Here is a 16210-nt window from a genome sequence, read left to right as displayed (position 1 = left end):
AGAGTTTGTGGGGAATTATTTCAGCTTAGAAACACTCAGCCATGTGGCATTTATCAGAAGAGCCTTGAGCACCAGCTGGGGGTCCATACTGGGGCAGCTCTGTGCTGACCTCTCAGGTGCTGACCCTTGAGTCATAGTCACCTGTCTTGTCCCCAGAGACCGCATGACGACAGCGATGAGCCCTTACCCGCACCCTGCTCCCATCTCCATGAGCGAGCGGGATCCAGTCTGGTTGCTGTAACAACGGCTGTTAGTTCAGTCAAACCAGTTTGGGTGGAATGGCTGACAGGAAGTGGACCGCCTACGTGTCTGCTCGGCTGATCTGCCTTCTGTTTCAGAGAAGACTGGGAGCCTTGAGGGTGGTAAGGCCGCAGACAGCCCTGTGTAGTCACTAGGTGCTGTGACAAAAGAGAGGGCGACAACAACAACAACAAAAACCTGATAAAAGCTACATAAGAAATGGTTTATTGTGGCTCACTGTTCCAGGGCACAGTCCCTCATGGTGGGAAGGCATGGCTGTGGCTGTGGTGGTGGCGGTGACTGCGGCAGCGGCAAGGACTCAGGCATGGTGGCGGCAGGGACTCAGGCGGCTGGTCACCGAGTACCAGAGTCAGGAAGCAGAGAGAGATGGATGCCGGGGCTCAGCTCACGTTCTCTGTTTTACTCAGGCCAGGAGCCCAGCACACAGGATGTTGCCGTCCACATTTATGTTTAGGGTGGATCTTCCTGCCCCAGTCAACCTAACCTAGAAAATTGCTCACAGCCATGCCCAGAAGTCTCTCTGTTCATGGTGACTCTAAATCCCATCAAGCTGACGGTCAAGACTGAGCGTCACACCTTTAAAACGCAGCCACCCATGTACACGACACATGGTTGCAGAATCAGGATGCTTTGCAGGGAGTTCTGGTCGGCTGTATACCCTAGCAGAGCCTGAGGTAGGACAGGTTGTAAAGGTTTCATGGAAAATCCTGTAAACCGGGCTGAAGAAAGGATCCCATGCGACCATTATCCAGGATTTATGTCAAAAAGCATCATTGCTGGAACCCTGGGGCCACCTCGTCTCCTACCAGGGCATGCGAGTGTTTATAGGCACCTACCCTGGCAGCAGAGAACGTCATAGCTAAGGAACAATATTTACCAAGAAGGCTCTGGCTCAGTGGGTAGTGCACCCGTTTAGAATGCAGGAAGTCCCAGGTTCCATCTCCAGACCATATCAACCCACCGTGGTGGCTCACACTGTCATCCATGGTGAGGACAAAGATAATGGTTTAAAGTCATCCATGCTGCACAGGAAGATTGAGAGGAACCTGGCTCCAGGAGACCATGTTTCAGGAAGGAAGTAGGTGAAGAAGGGAGGGAGAGAGGGAGGAATAAATAGCAGTGGCAGTCACTTACAGGCAGGACAGGGCGTGGCCTGGCAAGTGTCACGAGTGAGCTTCAGAGTCACTAGATACGCTGCACCACCCGGAGCAGGTGAATGTCTAGTCAACAGGTGCTTGCTGGCAAGCAGCAGGACCTGAGTTCAGGACCCCAGCATGCATGTCAAAAGCTAGGCAGAGCACCCTGCATCTGTAATTCCAGAACTGAGGAGGCAGAGGCAGGGGCAGGCGGCTCTTTGGTCGCCCAGTCTAGCTGAATTGTCAAGATCTAGGTTCATCAGAGACCTGTCTTGATGAACCTACTATTCTCTGTCTCAAAAAGGTGAGGCAGAGATTAATAGAGAAAGACACCAGGCGTCTCCTCTGGGCAACACACACATGCACGCTCACATGTGCACACACACACACACACACACACGTGCACACACACGCACACTCACATGTGCACACACACATGTGCACGCGCGCGCGCGCGCACACACACACACACACACACATATGCACACAGTTTTAATCCCAGGGATGCAAAGATGGGAGACAGAGACAGGTGGGTGTGTCTAGAGCTTGCTGGCCACCTCATCTAGCCTGTGTGGTGACATTCTAGGCCATGAGAGACACTGTCTCAAATGAAATGGACAGACCGGAAAGATGGCACCTGGCATTGTCTCAGGGGCTGCAGTGGGCTCGGGGGCTGCAGTGGGCTCAGAGGCTGCAGTGGGCTCAGAGGCTGCAGTGGGCTCAGAGGCTGCAGTGGGCTCGGGGGCTGCAGTGGGCTCGGGGGCTGCAGTGGGCTTGGGGGTTGCAGTGGGCTTAGAGGCTGCAGTGGGCTCAGAGGCTGCAGTGGGCTCAGAGGCTGCAGTGGGCTCGGAGGCTGCAATGGGCTCGGAGGCTGCAGTGGGCTTAGAGGTTGCAGTGGGCTCAGAGGCTGCAGTGGGCTTAGAGGCTGCAGTGGGCTCGGAGGCTGCAGTGGGCTCAGAGGCTGCAGTGGGCTCGGGGGCTGCAGTGGGCTCAGAGGCTACAGTGGGCTCGGGGGCTGCAGTGGGCTCGGGGGCTGCAGTGGGCTTGGGGGCTGCAGTGGGCTTAGAGGCTGCAGTGGGCTCAGAGGCTGCAGTGGGCTCGGAGGCTACAGTGGGCTCGGAGGCTGCAGTGGGCTCAGAGGCTGCAGTGGGCTTAGAGGCTGCAGTGGGCTTGGGGGCTGCAGTGGGCTCGGGGGCTGCAGTGGGCTTAGAGGCTGCAATGGGCTCAGAGGCTGCAGTGGGCTCGGGGGCTGCAGTGGGCTTAGAGGCTGCAATGGGCTCGGAGGCTGCAGTGGGCTCAGAGGCTGCAGTGGGCTCAGAGGCTGCAGTGGGCTCAGAGGCTGCAGTGGGCTCGGAGGCTGCAGTGGGCTCAGAGGCTGCAGTGGGCTTAGAGGCTGCAGTGGGCTCAGAGGCTGCAGTGGGCTCGGAGGCTGCAGTGGGCTCGGAGGCTGCAGTGGGCTTAGAGGCTGCAGTGGGCTCAGAGGCTGCAGTGGACTCAGAGGCTGCAGTGGGCTCAGAGGCTGCAGTGGGCTCAGAGGCTGCAGTGGGCCCGGGGGGCTGCAGTGGGCTCGGGGGCTGCAGTGGGCTTGGGGGCTGCAGTGGGCTTGGGGGCTGCAGTGGGCTGGGGGCTGCAGTGGGCTCGGGGGCTGCAGTGAGCTCAGGGGCTGCAGTGGGCTCAGGGGCTGCAGTGGACTTAGAGGCTGCAGTGGGCTTGGGGGCTGCAGTGGGCTCAGGGGCTGCAGTGGGCTCAGGGGCTGCAGTGGGCTCGGGGGCTGCAGTGGGCTCGGAGGCTGCAGTGGGCTCAGAGGCTGCAGTGGGCTCGGGGGCTGCAGTGGGCTCGGAGGCTGCAGTGGGCTCGGGGGCTGCAGTGGGCTCTGGGCTGCAGTGGGCTCAGGAGCTGCAGTGGGCTTGGGAGCTGCAGTGGGCTCTGGGCTGCAGTGGGCTCAGGAGCTGCAGTGGGCTCGGGGGCTGCAGTGGGCTCAGGGGCTGCAGTGGGCTCTGGGCTGCAGTGGGCTCAGGGGCTGCAGTGGGCTCGGGGGCTGCAGTGGGCTCGGGGGCTGCAGTGGGCTTAGGGGCTGCAGTGGGCTCGGGGGCTGCAGTGGGCTCGGGGGCTGCAGTGGGCTCAGGGGCTGCAGTGGACTTAGAGGCTGCAGTGGGCTTGGGGGCTGCAGTGGGCTCAGGGGCTGCAGTGGGCTCAGGGGCTGCAGTGGGCTCAGGGGCTGCAGTGGGCTCAGGGGCTGCAGTGGGCTCAGGGGCTGCAGTGGACTCGGGGGCTGCAGTGGGCTCAGGGGCTGCAGTGGGCTCAGGGGCTGCAGTGGACTTAGAGGCTGCAGTGGGCTTGGGGGCTGCAGTGGGCTCAGGGGCTGCAGTGGGCTCAGGGGCTGCAGTGGACTCGGGGGCTGCAGTGGGCTCGGGGGCTGCAGTGGGCTCAGGGGCTGCAGTGGACTTAGAGGCTGCAGTGGGCTTGGGGGCTGCAGTGGGCTCAGGGGCTGCAGTGGGCTCGGGGGCTGCAGTGGGCTCGGAGGCTGCAGTGGGCTCAGAGGCTGCAGTGGGCTCGGGGGCTGCAGTGGGCTCGGAGGCTGCAGTGGGCTCGGGGGCTGCAGTGGGCTCTGGGCTGCAGTGGGCTCAGGAGCTGCAGTGGGCTTGGGAGCTGCAGTGGGCTCTGGGCTGCAGTGGGCTCAGGAGCTGCAGTGGGCTCAGGGGCTGCAGTGGGCTCAGGGGCTGCAGTGGGCTCTGGGCTGCAGTGGGCTCGGGGGCTGCAGTGGGCTCGGGGGCTGCAGTGGGCTCGGGGGCTGCAGTGGGCTCAGGGGCTGCAGTGGGCTTAGGGGCTGCAGTGGGCTTGGGGGCTGCAGTGGGCTCGGGGGCTGCAGTGGGCTCAGGGGCTGCAGTGGGCTTGGGGGCTGCAGTGGGCTCAGAGGCTGCAGTGGGCTCGGAGGCTGCAGTGGGCTCGGGGGCTGCAGTGGGCTCAGGGGCTGCAGTGGGCTTGGGGGCTGCAGTAGGCTCGGAGGCTGCAGTGGGCTCGGGGGCTGCAGTGGGCTCTGGGCTGCAGTGGGCTCAGGAGCTGCAGTGGGCTTGGGGGCTGCAGTGGGCTCGGAGGCTGCAGTGGGCTCGGGGGCTGCAGTGGGCTCGGGGGCTGCAGTGGGCTCAGAGGCTGCAGTGGGCTCGGGGGCTGCAGTGGGCTCAGAGGCTGCAGTGGGCTCGGGGGCTGCAGTGGGCTCTGGGCTGCAGTGGGCTCAGGAGCTGCAGTGGGCTTGGGGGCTGCAGTGGGCTCGGTGCTGCAATGGGCTTGGGGGCTGCAGTGGGCTCGGTGCTGCAGTGGGCTCCTGGCTGTGGAGTTCATTCCCATGGGTCACGGAGGCTCAGTCTCACTGATCCCGGGGAGCAGCGCCTGCCCTTGCCTTGAAGCTGAGGGGGAACTGAGGTTCTCTTCCTCTTCAGCCAATGAAAGCCAGGAAATGTCACTGACCTGGGCCTGGGGCTTCACATCCAGTTGGGGACGGAGGCAAGTAGAGGATGGTGACAGCCAGGTTGTGAGGCAGAGCAGAGCCGCGCTGCCAGTTGGCCCAGTGGCTGGGGCACCGAAGCCCCGAGACAGCTGCGTCACAGGAGCCCTAACACGCTTAGAGAATGTCATACACGACTACAATACAATTCGCTCGCACCCTCCTGCTTCTCCTGTGCATCCCGTCCAGATTTTCCTCCCAACTTCATGTCCTGTCCTAGATTTAAAAATATGTAATCTACTGAGCCCAGTTGTCCGTGTGCTCATGGCTATAGTACTGACTCCTAAAACGTGAGCCACCTACCAAGGACCGTGACCCTGACAGGAACCGTCTGTCTCTCCTGGCCGCCTGTCCCAGGAGCAGGCTTTGCAGGCTCTGCGCCCATCCCTGCTGGGATGTTGACTGACTTATCTTCCGCAAGTCTCCGGAAGGCAACCGTAGCTCTTGAGGGGTCATGAGTGTAGCGGCAAAGTGGACTTAAGTTTGGAACCACCTAGAAAGCACACATGGGTGTGCCTGGGAGGGCGTTTTCAGAGCCACGTAACTGAAGTGGGAAGACCCGTCCTGCGTGTAGGTGGGGCCATCTTATGGGTGGGGTCCCAGATTAATGAAAAGGGACAGAGAAAACCGAAGACCAGCATTCAGCACCGGCCGCCGTCTTGACCGTCGATGCCATGTGAGCATCTCTACTGCAGCCACATCTTCCCAAGCACGATGTGCAGCAATGTTAGTAATATACATAAACACATTTAATAATAAATAAATACATATACATAAATCTTACCCAGAGGTTATCTAGTTCTGGTCACCCCTGCAAAGAAGAGAACAAAGACAGACAAGCACTGTCAACTGGTGATGTTTTATTTCTGTGGAAATATTTCATAGATGATAGTAATGAATAAAGAAATATTAATTGTTTAAAAATATTTACATTCAGATTTTTCACAGGTTATTAAAAGGTAATGAATCTCAATGCCCAATATAAATGTTCTGGACATATTTTTTTTTTTTTTGGTTTTTTTGGATTTGGTTTTTTTCAAGACAGGGTTTCTCTGTATAGCCCTGGCTGTCCTGGAACTCACTCTGTAGACCAGGCTGGCCTCGAACTCAGAAATCTGCCTGCCTCTGCCTCCCAAGTGCTGGGATTACAGGCGTGTGCCACCACCGCCCAGCTCTGGACATACTTTTAAAAGCCACGTTTATTTCAATGGGAGGCTTCAAGGCCTGACACTATTACTGATGCTATGGTGTGCGTACAGACGGGAGCCTAGCATAGCTAGCCTCTGAGAGGCCCAACAAGCAGCTGACTGACACAGGCACAGATTTACACCCAGCCATTGGGCCGAAGTCGGGGACCCTTGTGGTTGAATTAAGGAAAGGATGTAAGAAGCTGAGGAAGAGGGCCACCCCAGAAGAAGACCAGCAGTCTCAACTAACCTGGACCTCCGAGCCCTCTCAGACACTGAGCCACCACCCAGACAGCATGCGGGAGCTGTCTGAGGCCCCGACACATACACAGCAGAGGACTGCCGGGTCTGGCCTCAGTAAGAGAAGAAGAGCCTAACCCTTGAGAGACTTGAGGCTGCAGGGAGTGGGGAGGCCTGGCAGGAAGTAGTGTGTGTGTGTGTGTGTGTGCCTGGGGAAGGGGTGTGGGGGACATCCTCTTGAAGACAGGGCAGAGGAGGAATGAGATGAAGAATTGTGGGAGGGAGGGCCATGAGGGGGGGAACTATAAAAAAAAATAAAAGTAATTTTTTAAAAGCCACATTTGTAGTCTCCTAAATGGCTACTGAAAAACCAAATATTTATTGACCTCTGTGTGTGTGTGTGTGTGTCTGAGATGTCGCTGAAATTCCTATACATACGACTCTACCAGAATCCAGGGAGCCGTGGCATTGCCGGTTGAGGCTCAGCCTAGTGTATGGTAGTGAAGTCCACAGAGGTGAGCAGGTCAAATGGGTGTCTCTCAAGGAGGCAGAGTCCCCCAGTCCTCCAGCCCCACCCACAGTGAGTCCCCCAGTCCTCCAGCCCCACCCACAGTGAGTCCCCCAGTCCTCCAGCCCCACCCACAGAGAGTCCCCCAGTCCTCCAGCCCCACCCACAGAGAGTCCCCCAGTCCTCCAACCCCACCCACAGTGAGTCCCCCAGTCCTCCAGCCCCACCCACAGTGAGTCCCCCAGTCCTCCAGCCCCACCCACAGAGAGTCCCCCAGTCCTCCAGCCCCACCCACAGTGAGTCCCCCAGTCCTCCAGCCCCACCCGCAGTGATCACAGTGGAGCTCTCTCAGGAGTGTGAAGGAGCGATGGAACATTTGGTAGACTGTTTGCCTGCTAAGAGCACGAAGCCCTGGACTCCATCCTCAGGCTTGCACAAGTCGCATATGGTGGTGCACGCCTGCAATCCCACCACTCAAGAGGAAAGCTCTTCCTGGGTGTGATGGTTAGTGTCAAGTGTTGACACGACTCAATCTAGAATCACCAGAGAAGAGTCTCAGTGAGGGGTTGTCTAGATCGCAGTGGCCTGTGGGTGTGTCTATGAGGGATTATCTTGATTACCTTAACTGATGTGGGAAGACCCGCCCACTGCGGGTGGCGCCATTCCCTGGGCATGGGATCCTGAACTGTGTGAGAGGGAGCAGGCGAGCTCACCACAGCAAGCACTACCTCGTTGTCTCCGCTCTTTAGTGGGCGTAGCTGCTTCCGGTTCCTGCTGCCTCAGTTTCTCTACAACAATAACCTGGCATTGTGAACCAAACCCATTCCCCCTTAAGTTGCTTCTGTCAGGGGATTTTGTCACAGCAACCAGAAACTAAACTCAGACACTTGGCCATGTGGCAAATTAAATGCCAGGCCAACCTATTTTAAAACAAATCTTTGTGTTGAGAGTCAGGAGGGACGGTTGGGGTCGGTGACACCTATTGCTGCTAGCTGTGCTTCCTGAGCCTCTGCTCCGTTCTAGGCTGTGTCCCATCTCCTTCTTGGTCTTGTTTTGCAGTAAAAGCTACGTGATCCCCTTGCAGTGCAGCTGCCCCGTGGATTTCGAATTCCACATCACGTTGCTTCGGTCTCATCAGGCCTTTACGATTGAGCCAAAGTCAGGTGAGGAGGGTGTGACTTCAGACGCCCAGTTGCCACAGAGATCTCAGGTCAGAGGCAGGGCTTGAAACAGGAGTTGATGTCCTGGTCGTCACTGTAGCAAAAACACAACAGGAGGAAGGAATAGAGAGAGGGATGGAGGGAGGGACGGAGAAAGGGAGGGAAGGAGGAAGGGAGAAAGGAAGGGAGGGAGGGAGGGAGGGAGGGAGTAAGGGAAGGAGGGAGGGAAGGAGGTAGGGAGGGAAGGAAAGAGAAAACGTGGTTTTGGCTCACAGTTCAAGGGCACAGTCCATCATGGCGGGGAAAGCACAGCAGCAGGAGTGAGCCAGCTGCTCACCGGCATCCACAGTCAGGGAGCAGAGAGATGGAGTGCTCAGTCCCCTCCTCCTTTTCACTCAGCCCAGCTCACGGGTGGAACCGTGCTGCGTGTTCAGGACAGGTCTTCTCGCCTTGGTTACATGCTTCCAGTAGCACTCTGCGGAGTACCCACTCAGAGCGTGTTTATACGGTAACTCCATTTCCAGCTCAGTTGACAAGAAATCGTAACCAGCATATTTGGAGAGCACACACACACATGCAAAGATGCACACACACACATACATGCAAAGATGCACACACACACACTCACTCCACACACAAGAAAATGGAGGAGGGGGGGACAATAAAATGAACCAAGTATACAATTATCTCAAGACACATTTCTTCCTCCAAGTGGTTCGGCGGTGACTGAACCCATGTAAGTTATCGCTTGCCCATGTAGCCCAAAGGCTGGAATCTCAGTCTTCACAAACACTGCACGATCACATGAACTCCGCAGAAAATGAGAAAACTGAGCCTCTGTTAAGGTGTCCGAGCTGAGTTGCAGAGTCCCCGAGTGACCAATCAGGACTGTGTGTGATGGAGGCCCAGTGACCCTTGAAGCTACTTTCTTGCCCCAGGCCCTGGGCAACAGCAGTGGCCTGTGACTAGGAGGCAGAGGGAGGCTCTGTCTCCTTGGTGCCCTCCTCCATAACCTCTGTGCTAACATTTATCAACAGCTTGTCTGCACATCATTTTTAAACTATGCTGAATCTTACAGAGGTTAGTTCACCCCAAACTCCACACTCAGTGGAACCCTAAATCTTAGAAGGTTACAATTGTCCTTAGAAGACTCCAAGCGTGAGGCTTTGGATGGCTCGGGGACCAATCTGTACCTCTGCGCTGTTGGGGGAAAATGTTAAAGCTTGTGCTGATGTAGGCGATCTCACCGATGCATGGGATCTATTTCATCTCCCAGGGCTCAGGATGCAGCTCAGGGGCAGAGTGCCTGCCTGGCGTGCAAGCCAGGGCGATGCCCCACCCTCAGCCCTGTGTAGCTGCACACCTGTAACCCCAGGGTTTGAGAGGCGGAGTCAGGATGATTAGACGCAAGTGGTCATCTTCAGCTACACAGAAAGCAGAGAACTGGCACTGCCCCCCCAACGGTGTTGTTTTGGCCAGGTATGCTGGCACATGCCTTTAATCCCAGCACTCAGGAGGCAGGTGCAGGTGAATCCTTGTGAGTTTGAGGCCAGCCTGGTCTAAATAAGGAGCTCCAGGAGAGTCAGGACTACATAGAGAGTATTTTTAAAAAATTATTTCATGGAAACACAATCTAGGCTAGTGGCTATCAAAAGCTGGGGGCATGAGGTGGGATGGTGAGCAGGTTATGGTTATAGGATGTAAATGCATATTAGAGTATCAGAGGTCACTAACGTGAGCTTCTAATGACTCCGCGGGACTGAAGGGAGCCGTCAGCAAAGTGCTTGCTGCCCGTGGTGACCCGGCTCTCCAGCACCCCGTGTAAAAGCCTCTGGGGGGGACGGTGCCTACAGTCACAGACCTAGGACAGGAAGAGCCCTGGTGCCTGCTGCCCACACAACCGAGCCAGTCAGTGAGCTCTGTGTTCAGTGAGGTGCTCTGTCTCAAAAAGTAAGGTGAGAAGCCACTGAGGAAGGCACCCGATGTCAGCCTTCACACACGCCTGCACACGTGTGCCGACAGGGGTGTGCATAGACATGGGCGTGCACAAGCATGGGTGGGCAGACACAGGTGTGCACAGGCACGGGTGCATACAGGCGTAGATGTGCACAGACACAGGTGTGCACAGGCACGGGTGCATACAGGCGTAGATATGCACAGACACTGGTGTGCACAGGCATGTGTGTGCATAGGCATGAGTGTGCACAGGCACAAGTATCCACAGACATAGGTGTACTCAGGCATAGGTGTGCACAGGTGCACAGACTCGGAGAGAATTTTACTGTGACAAAGATAAGGGTTGAGGTGACAGATTACCCTGCTTCTTCCTTATATAACTGTGCATGCATGGAAAAATCATATCTTTACAACTATATGTTGACTAAAATGTTTTTAAAGGCTATAACTATATAGATGTATAATAAGGAACAATTTTTGCAAGTTTTCTCAGTCTGGTCCTTAATGTACTTTTATTTTCTGTTCTTTTAGTCCCGGCCTATGCCTATATTTTTAATTAGTTCACTTACATGTTTAAATATGTCCACATGCATACTTATATTAGTTCATTTGCATATTTAAATATGTCCATGTGCATACTTGTATTAGTTTATTTGCATATTTAAATATGTCGACCTCTGTGCCACCTAGGAAATGACTCAGCAATATTTTCTTGTTGTGACTTCACATTGCTCAGTGTGTGTTCTAAGTGTTCTTTGAAATGCTTATGTTGATAAACTATGGCCTTTATTCTTGCTTGTATTTTTGTGTGTGTGTGTGTGTGTGTGTGTGTGTGTGTAGTTATAGGTATGTCACATGCCTGTGAAGGTCGTGGAGGGTGGAAGTGGGCATCAGAGCCCCTGGAGCTGGAGCCACAGGCAGTCGTGAGCTGCCCGACATTAGAATTGGGAACCAAACTCCAGTCCTCAGCGAGAGCAGCAGATTCTCTGGGCCATCTTGGCAGCCAGAACTTCCTCTGCCTTTTGTTTTCGTTGTTGCTATTATTTTGCCTGTTTGTTTGCTATTGCTTGTCTTGCTGTGAAGCGCACCCCAGCCTGGGTCCTGCCTTGCCCTCCTGAGTCCTGGGATAACAGGCACGTCCCACCCCGCCCGGCTTCCCGCTCTGTGGCTTTGCCTCAGTCATTACTCCTGGTTGTGCTGAGGGTAGTGATCTGTAATTGATCCAAGAGTAGCAGTGTGAGCTTTAGATTGTTTTTATCACATTCTTATGTATTTATTTCATATACTTGTGTATGGACATGTATGCATTGTGGGCCAAGGACAACTTTCCAGTTAGTTCTCTCCTTCCACCATGCAGGTCTAGGGCTCAAACTCGGACCGTTAGGATTGACAGCTCCTTTACTGTGACCCATCTCACTGCCTGCTCCACAGACAGCTTGCATTTTGCAGGATGGCCTAGAAGTCACTATGTGTAGCCAAGGATAACCTTGGACTTCTGATCCTGCTGCCTAAAACTCCTGAGTGTTGGCACCACTACAGCTGGCTTCTGTAGGGCTAAGGATCTTTGCGCATGCTAGGTAAGCATGTGCAGACCGAGCACACCTCCAACCGAGGGAGACTTTTTCTAACGTGGTTAAATATTGAGAACAGCATTCTCACTTATAAAGCCCAGGCCATCACTGCTCTGTGCCACTGTGAATTTCAGCCAGGCAGTAGCTGTCGAGACTTGGCACATATCCTACAACTGTCAACACTGCACAGCCTGCCACCACCGTGTTCTGGTAATGAGGCTGCAGGAACAGGGGACAAAAGCAGCAGTGCTGCACTGTGGTTGCCTGGGCTGCATCTCCACCACTGGCTTTATGTATCATGTCTGGGCTGAGAGCACTTAAAAAAATTAATCACCCAGGTCAAGGTAAACCATTAATCATGTCCCAGAGCTTGACCTTCTGTTTTTAAGTTAATGAGCTGAAGAGAATGGTCTGCAGGTGAATACTCTGACCAAGTGACTGTCAATGTACTAAAGTCTCTTGGGCTGAGGTTTCTCTCCAGATGTCCTGCTGTTAGCCTGCAGACCCAGGGTCTCTAGTGACTCTTTCCACCTGGCCCTGGGCTTGAGATACAATGGTGGCCATTACTTAATGATTTTGATCTCTGTATGTATCCAGGAAATTAACAAATTTCCACTTGTGTGCATGTGCATGTATGTATGTGCATGTTGCATGTATGTGTGTGTGTGTATGTGTGTGTGTGTGTGTGTGTGTGTGTGTGTGTATGAGCTCTAATTTAATTGTTCCTCTGCCTTACCTTTTGAAGTAGACTCCCTCACTGTTTCAGCTAGGCTGGCCAGGGAGCTCCAGGGGTCCACCTGTCTCCTCCCGTCCCCGTGCTGGGGTTACAGACATGTTCACCTTGTCTGGCTTTTACATACGTGGGTGTTGGGGATCCCATCTCAGACCCGCATGCTTGTGCAGCAAGCTTTTTACTCACAGATCCACCCCCCCCCCACAGTCTTCTGTATTGTTTATATAATATAATGGTTTGGGGTGGCATTTCCATACATGCTTGTACCAGCTTTCTGTCACATTCACCCCTACGACTCCCCCTTGTCCCTCAACCATTCTTATTGATCTCCTTGCTCTTCCCAGCTAGCTGCCCATCTACTTTCACGTCTGTGTGTCTCAATATGCTTCATGAGGGTCGCTTACCCTCATGAGTTAGTGTGGATGAGGGACTGTTTCCCAGAGCCTGGGCACCTTACCAGTGGCTACACCGCTAAAGATGTCTCTGCTTCCCTTCTAGACTATAACTGCCTGTTTTTAAAGCACCAGAGAAGGAGTTCGGGTGTATAAAAGAGTGTGAGCTGCTGTTCGCCTGGGGTGCTTGCAGTTTCTCTGGAAGGTCCCATTCAATAGAACCCACAGAGAGATTGATTACACAGTGCTGACAATCTGTCAGATCGCCTTACAGGAGGGACTGGGCTGAGCCACAGCTGGGTCAGGGATGGGCAGGACCACACCTTGGCCAGGACATCTTAGCCATGCCGGATCTTGCCCTCTGTTTAAACCTGAACATCACATCAGGGCCACATGGGTGGACTTGGAGGGACCATCGCATCTCGTCATTCTCCTTCGCAGTGTGAGTGCACTGACCGCATCTCTTCTGTTTCTCACTATCATTTTGTCTCTTTAACTGAGTTCCTGAGTGACACAGCCTGACTGCTTAGGGCTTCGAAGGTCCAGGCTGTGACCCTGATGACCCCTGGAACACACAGTGCTCTACGTCCAGATGGCACAAGAGATACCAAGGGGGAATATGGCACAGTGTGCTGCTTGGTGGTTCATCAGACAGATTTGAAAGGAGAGGGCTGGGGTGTAGCTTCCTGATAGAGCACTTGCCAAGTGTGGATAAGGCCTTGGGCTCTAGCCCCAATGCTGAAAAAAAGAAAGGGAAGGAAGGAAGAAAGAAAAGGAGGAAGGAAGGGTGATTTGAGAAGAAAGGATAAAGTTATAGAAAAGCCCGGTACTGAACTGTCTGGACCAAAATTCTAGCTGTTTTCCTATTTTCCATCTTGCTCCCAGCTCTGACATTGCATTCCAACCCCATTCTCTCTAGGGTCGGTATTCTGTGGATTTATATTTGAGGCACTGATGTAGTAGGGTTTGTCCACATCTGTGTAACTACACGATCAGACAATCATTGGTAAGAATTCCAGTAGTCACTGATAAGCAAGGTCTGTGCCAGCACTTAGGAGCTGAGCCCTGTGTAGTTAAGGAAGAGGTTGTATCAAGAGCAGAGGCACGCCCGTGGTGTGCTGGGACAGTGGGCTCTGTGCTGCCTCCTCCCCTGCCCTCGCTGGGCAGAGCTCACCTCTGTGGTGGTTCGTCTTACCTGGCAATGCCAGAGGGACAAAGAACTTCTGGGCAGGGCACAGGTTCGAGGTGAGAAGCTCAACCCTGCACATGGGAAGCTCCATCCCATGGCCTGGGGTCCGAGACAAACTAAAGAGGAGACAGTGAGCTGAGCCTCAACATCCGCCTCTCTGCCCCCTGAGTGTGGACTTGATCGAGCAGCCGCCTCAGGCTCCTGCTGCTGTGCCTTCGCCGCCATGATGGACTGCGCCCTTGATCTGGGAGCCAGAGTAAACTCTTCCCCCATGAAGTTGCTCCTGTCAGGCATTATGTCACAGAAATGAGAAATCTCTATCTATCTATCTATCTATCTATCTATCTATCTATCTATCTATCTCTCCTTACAGGAATAATTCCAGCTAACGGGAAGGCAAGAGTAACTGTCAAGTTCACACCCATCCAGTATGGGATGGCGCAAATAAAAATTCAATTGTGGATCTCCCAGTTCAACTCTCAGCCATACGAATGTGTCTTCACTGGAACCTGCTACCCCAACACGGCCTTACCGTATGTATGGCTTCTTCACTGTGTTTCTCTTTCTATCATGTAGCCCAGGCTGGCCTCAGACTCATTATGGAACCAAGATGACCTGACAGTCTGCCTGCCTCCACCTCCAGAACGCTGGGGTCATAGACATGCACCCACACATCCAGTTTATATGGTGCTAGGGATGGAATCCAGCCCTCTACAGACTCAGCCACAGCCACAGCCACAGCCCTGACCCCAACTTTTTTGTTAACACTTCATCACAAACTAAGTACAGTCCAGTTCTGGGCATTGTGGTACACACTTGTAATCCCATCACTGAAGAGGCAGAGGCAAAGGCAGAGGCAGAGGCAGAAAGATCCTGAGTTCAAAGCTAGCCTGAACTACATAGCAAGAAGTTGCCTTTTAAAAAATAAATATTCGAGTTTTCTTTTCCAATTTCTCTCTGTTCTTGTTTTTAAAGCTGGGAGTACGGCGGGTCAGTCATTGACCACTTGTCTGGCATGCATGTGGCTCCAGGGTCAACCCAACACTAGGAAAACAGCATTTCTATTACGAAGAGAGTCTACACAAAAGGCTTTAGAGCATAGAGGAAGGTGTTCTGTCTGTTTTTCTAAGGGCGCAGTCATGCTTTAACTGGGAAAATAAATTAAAGTAATGGTTGGTTTCTAAATTAATCAGCTTGGGTTGTTGAAGAGCTACAGCCTAGAAACCAATTACAGTAAACCAGGAGAGCATTCCTTAGCCTGTTGTTTTTTCATTTACATATTCATGAGAAATGCTAATGAGAGCAGGCAGAGACTGCTGCTGAGGCGACCTCAGTTTCATACCTGGGATGATCTACAAAGCGAGGAGACAGTTATTGTCCTCTAACCTCCGCATGTGTCATGGTACACCCAGACATGCAGACACAAACACACACAGACATATAGGCACGCAGGCACACACTCACACAATAAATACATATATCATTTTAAAGGGTTCGTGGGAGGCAAAGCAACCACTGGTGTGTATATGTGTACACACATACATATATGCATATATACCTACATGTTAATATACCGATATGAAATTTATTTTCATGGACACACAAATTTACTTTTCTCTTAGTTATACTATTGCTCCACAAGTAATAGTTTTATCAGAAAAAATACAATAACAAAATCCTTGAGCTACAAGGGTATAGCGACGGCTCAATGGCTAAGAGCAGTAGCAGTTCCGGCAGAGCACCTGGGTTCAGTTCCCAGCACCACACGGCAGCTCACAACTGTCTGAACTCTGACCCCAGGGGATCAGACACCCTCTTTTGGCCTCACCAGGTATACAGACAACATGACAGCACAATCAAAACTAAAAATAAATGTTTATAACAAACCTCGAACCATTGGATCATACACTAATTAAACATCTGTTTTAAACTTTAGATTAGAAGAGTTTAAAAGATTAAATACTCGTTCTAAGAAAGTAAATGTTCCTATAGAAAAAACAGCGTATGTGCAATTTTACCCAGCTCCGGCAAAGGCAAAACCTCCGAAGTTGAAGGTAAGGGGTTGGGTGCACCCCCGGTGTAATGGGAAGGGAAAAAAGAAACTCATTTCCCTCCCAATTGGGTCCTCAGGAAATCGATTATCAGGACCTGCGGTTTCCAGTCGATCTATCAAATCCATTCGCCGTGGCTACTGTCCTAAACCAGGAACCCGGAAAACTGAAGATTAAGGAATTAAAACAAGGTAATAGTCATTAGCCCTGCCCTAAACCAGTCCCTGGGGCAGAGTAAGAAAGAAATGTGTCCAGCAACATTTATTATTAATGAACAAAACTCAGTTAGATGTCTGTTAGGTGACATGGTTAGAAACTTGTGTT

The 16210-nt window shown here is 53.1% G+C and overlaps 1 protein-coding gene across 1 annotated transcript in view; it reads left to right on the top strand.

Moving 5' to 3' along the window:
* Cfap221 (cilia and flagella associated protein 221) overlaps positions 1-16210 on the top strand; it is a 79448-nt gene that overhangs the window by 29738 nt on the left and 33500 nt on the right. The window contains exons 6-9 of the mRNA XM_052201188.1: positions 7894-7997; positions 14209-14368; positions 15772-15889; positions 15966-16077. Coding sequence (XP_052057148.1) covers positions 7894-7997; positions 14209-14368; positions 15772-15889; positions 15966-16077 — 494 coding nt within the window. The remainder of the gene's footprint in view (positions 1-7893; positions 7998-14208; positions 14369-15771; positions 15890-15965; positions 16078-16210) is intronic.

The sequence above is a fragment of the Apodemus sylvaticus genome, chromosome 12 (assembly GCF_947179515.1).
Source record: "Apodemus sylvaticus chromosome 12, mApoSyl1.1, whole genome shotgun sequence".
NCBI classification, from domain to species: domain Eukaryota; kingdom Metazoa; phylum Chordata; class Mammalia; order Rodentia; family Muridae; genus Apodemus; species Apodemus sylvaticus.
Note: the sequence above shows the minus strand (reverse complement) of the source record. Positions and strands in the feature narration are given on the sequence as shown.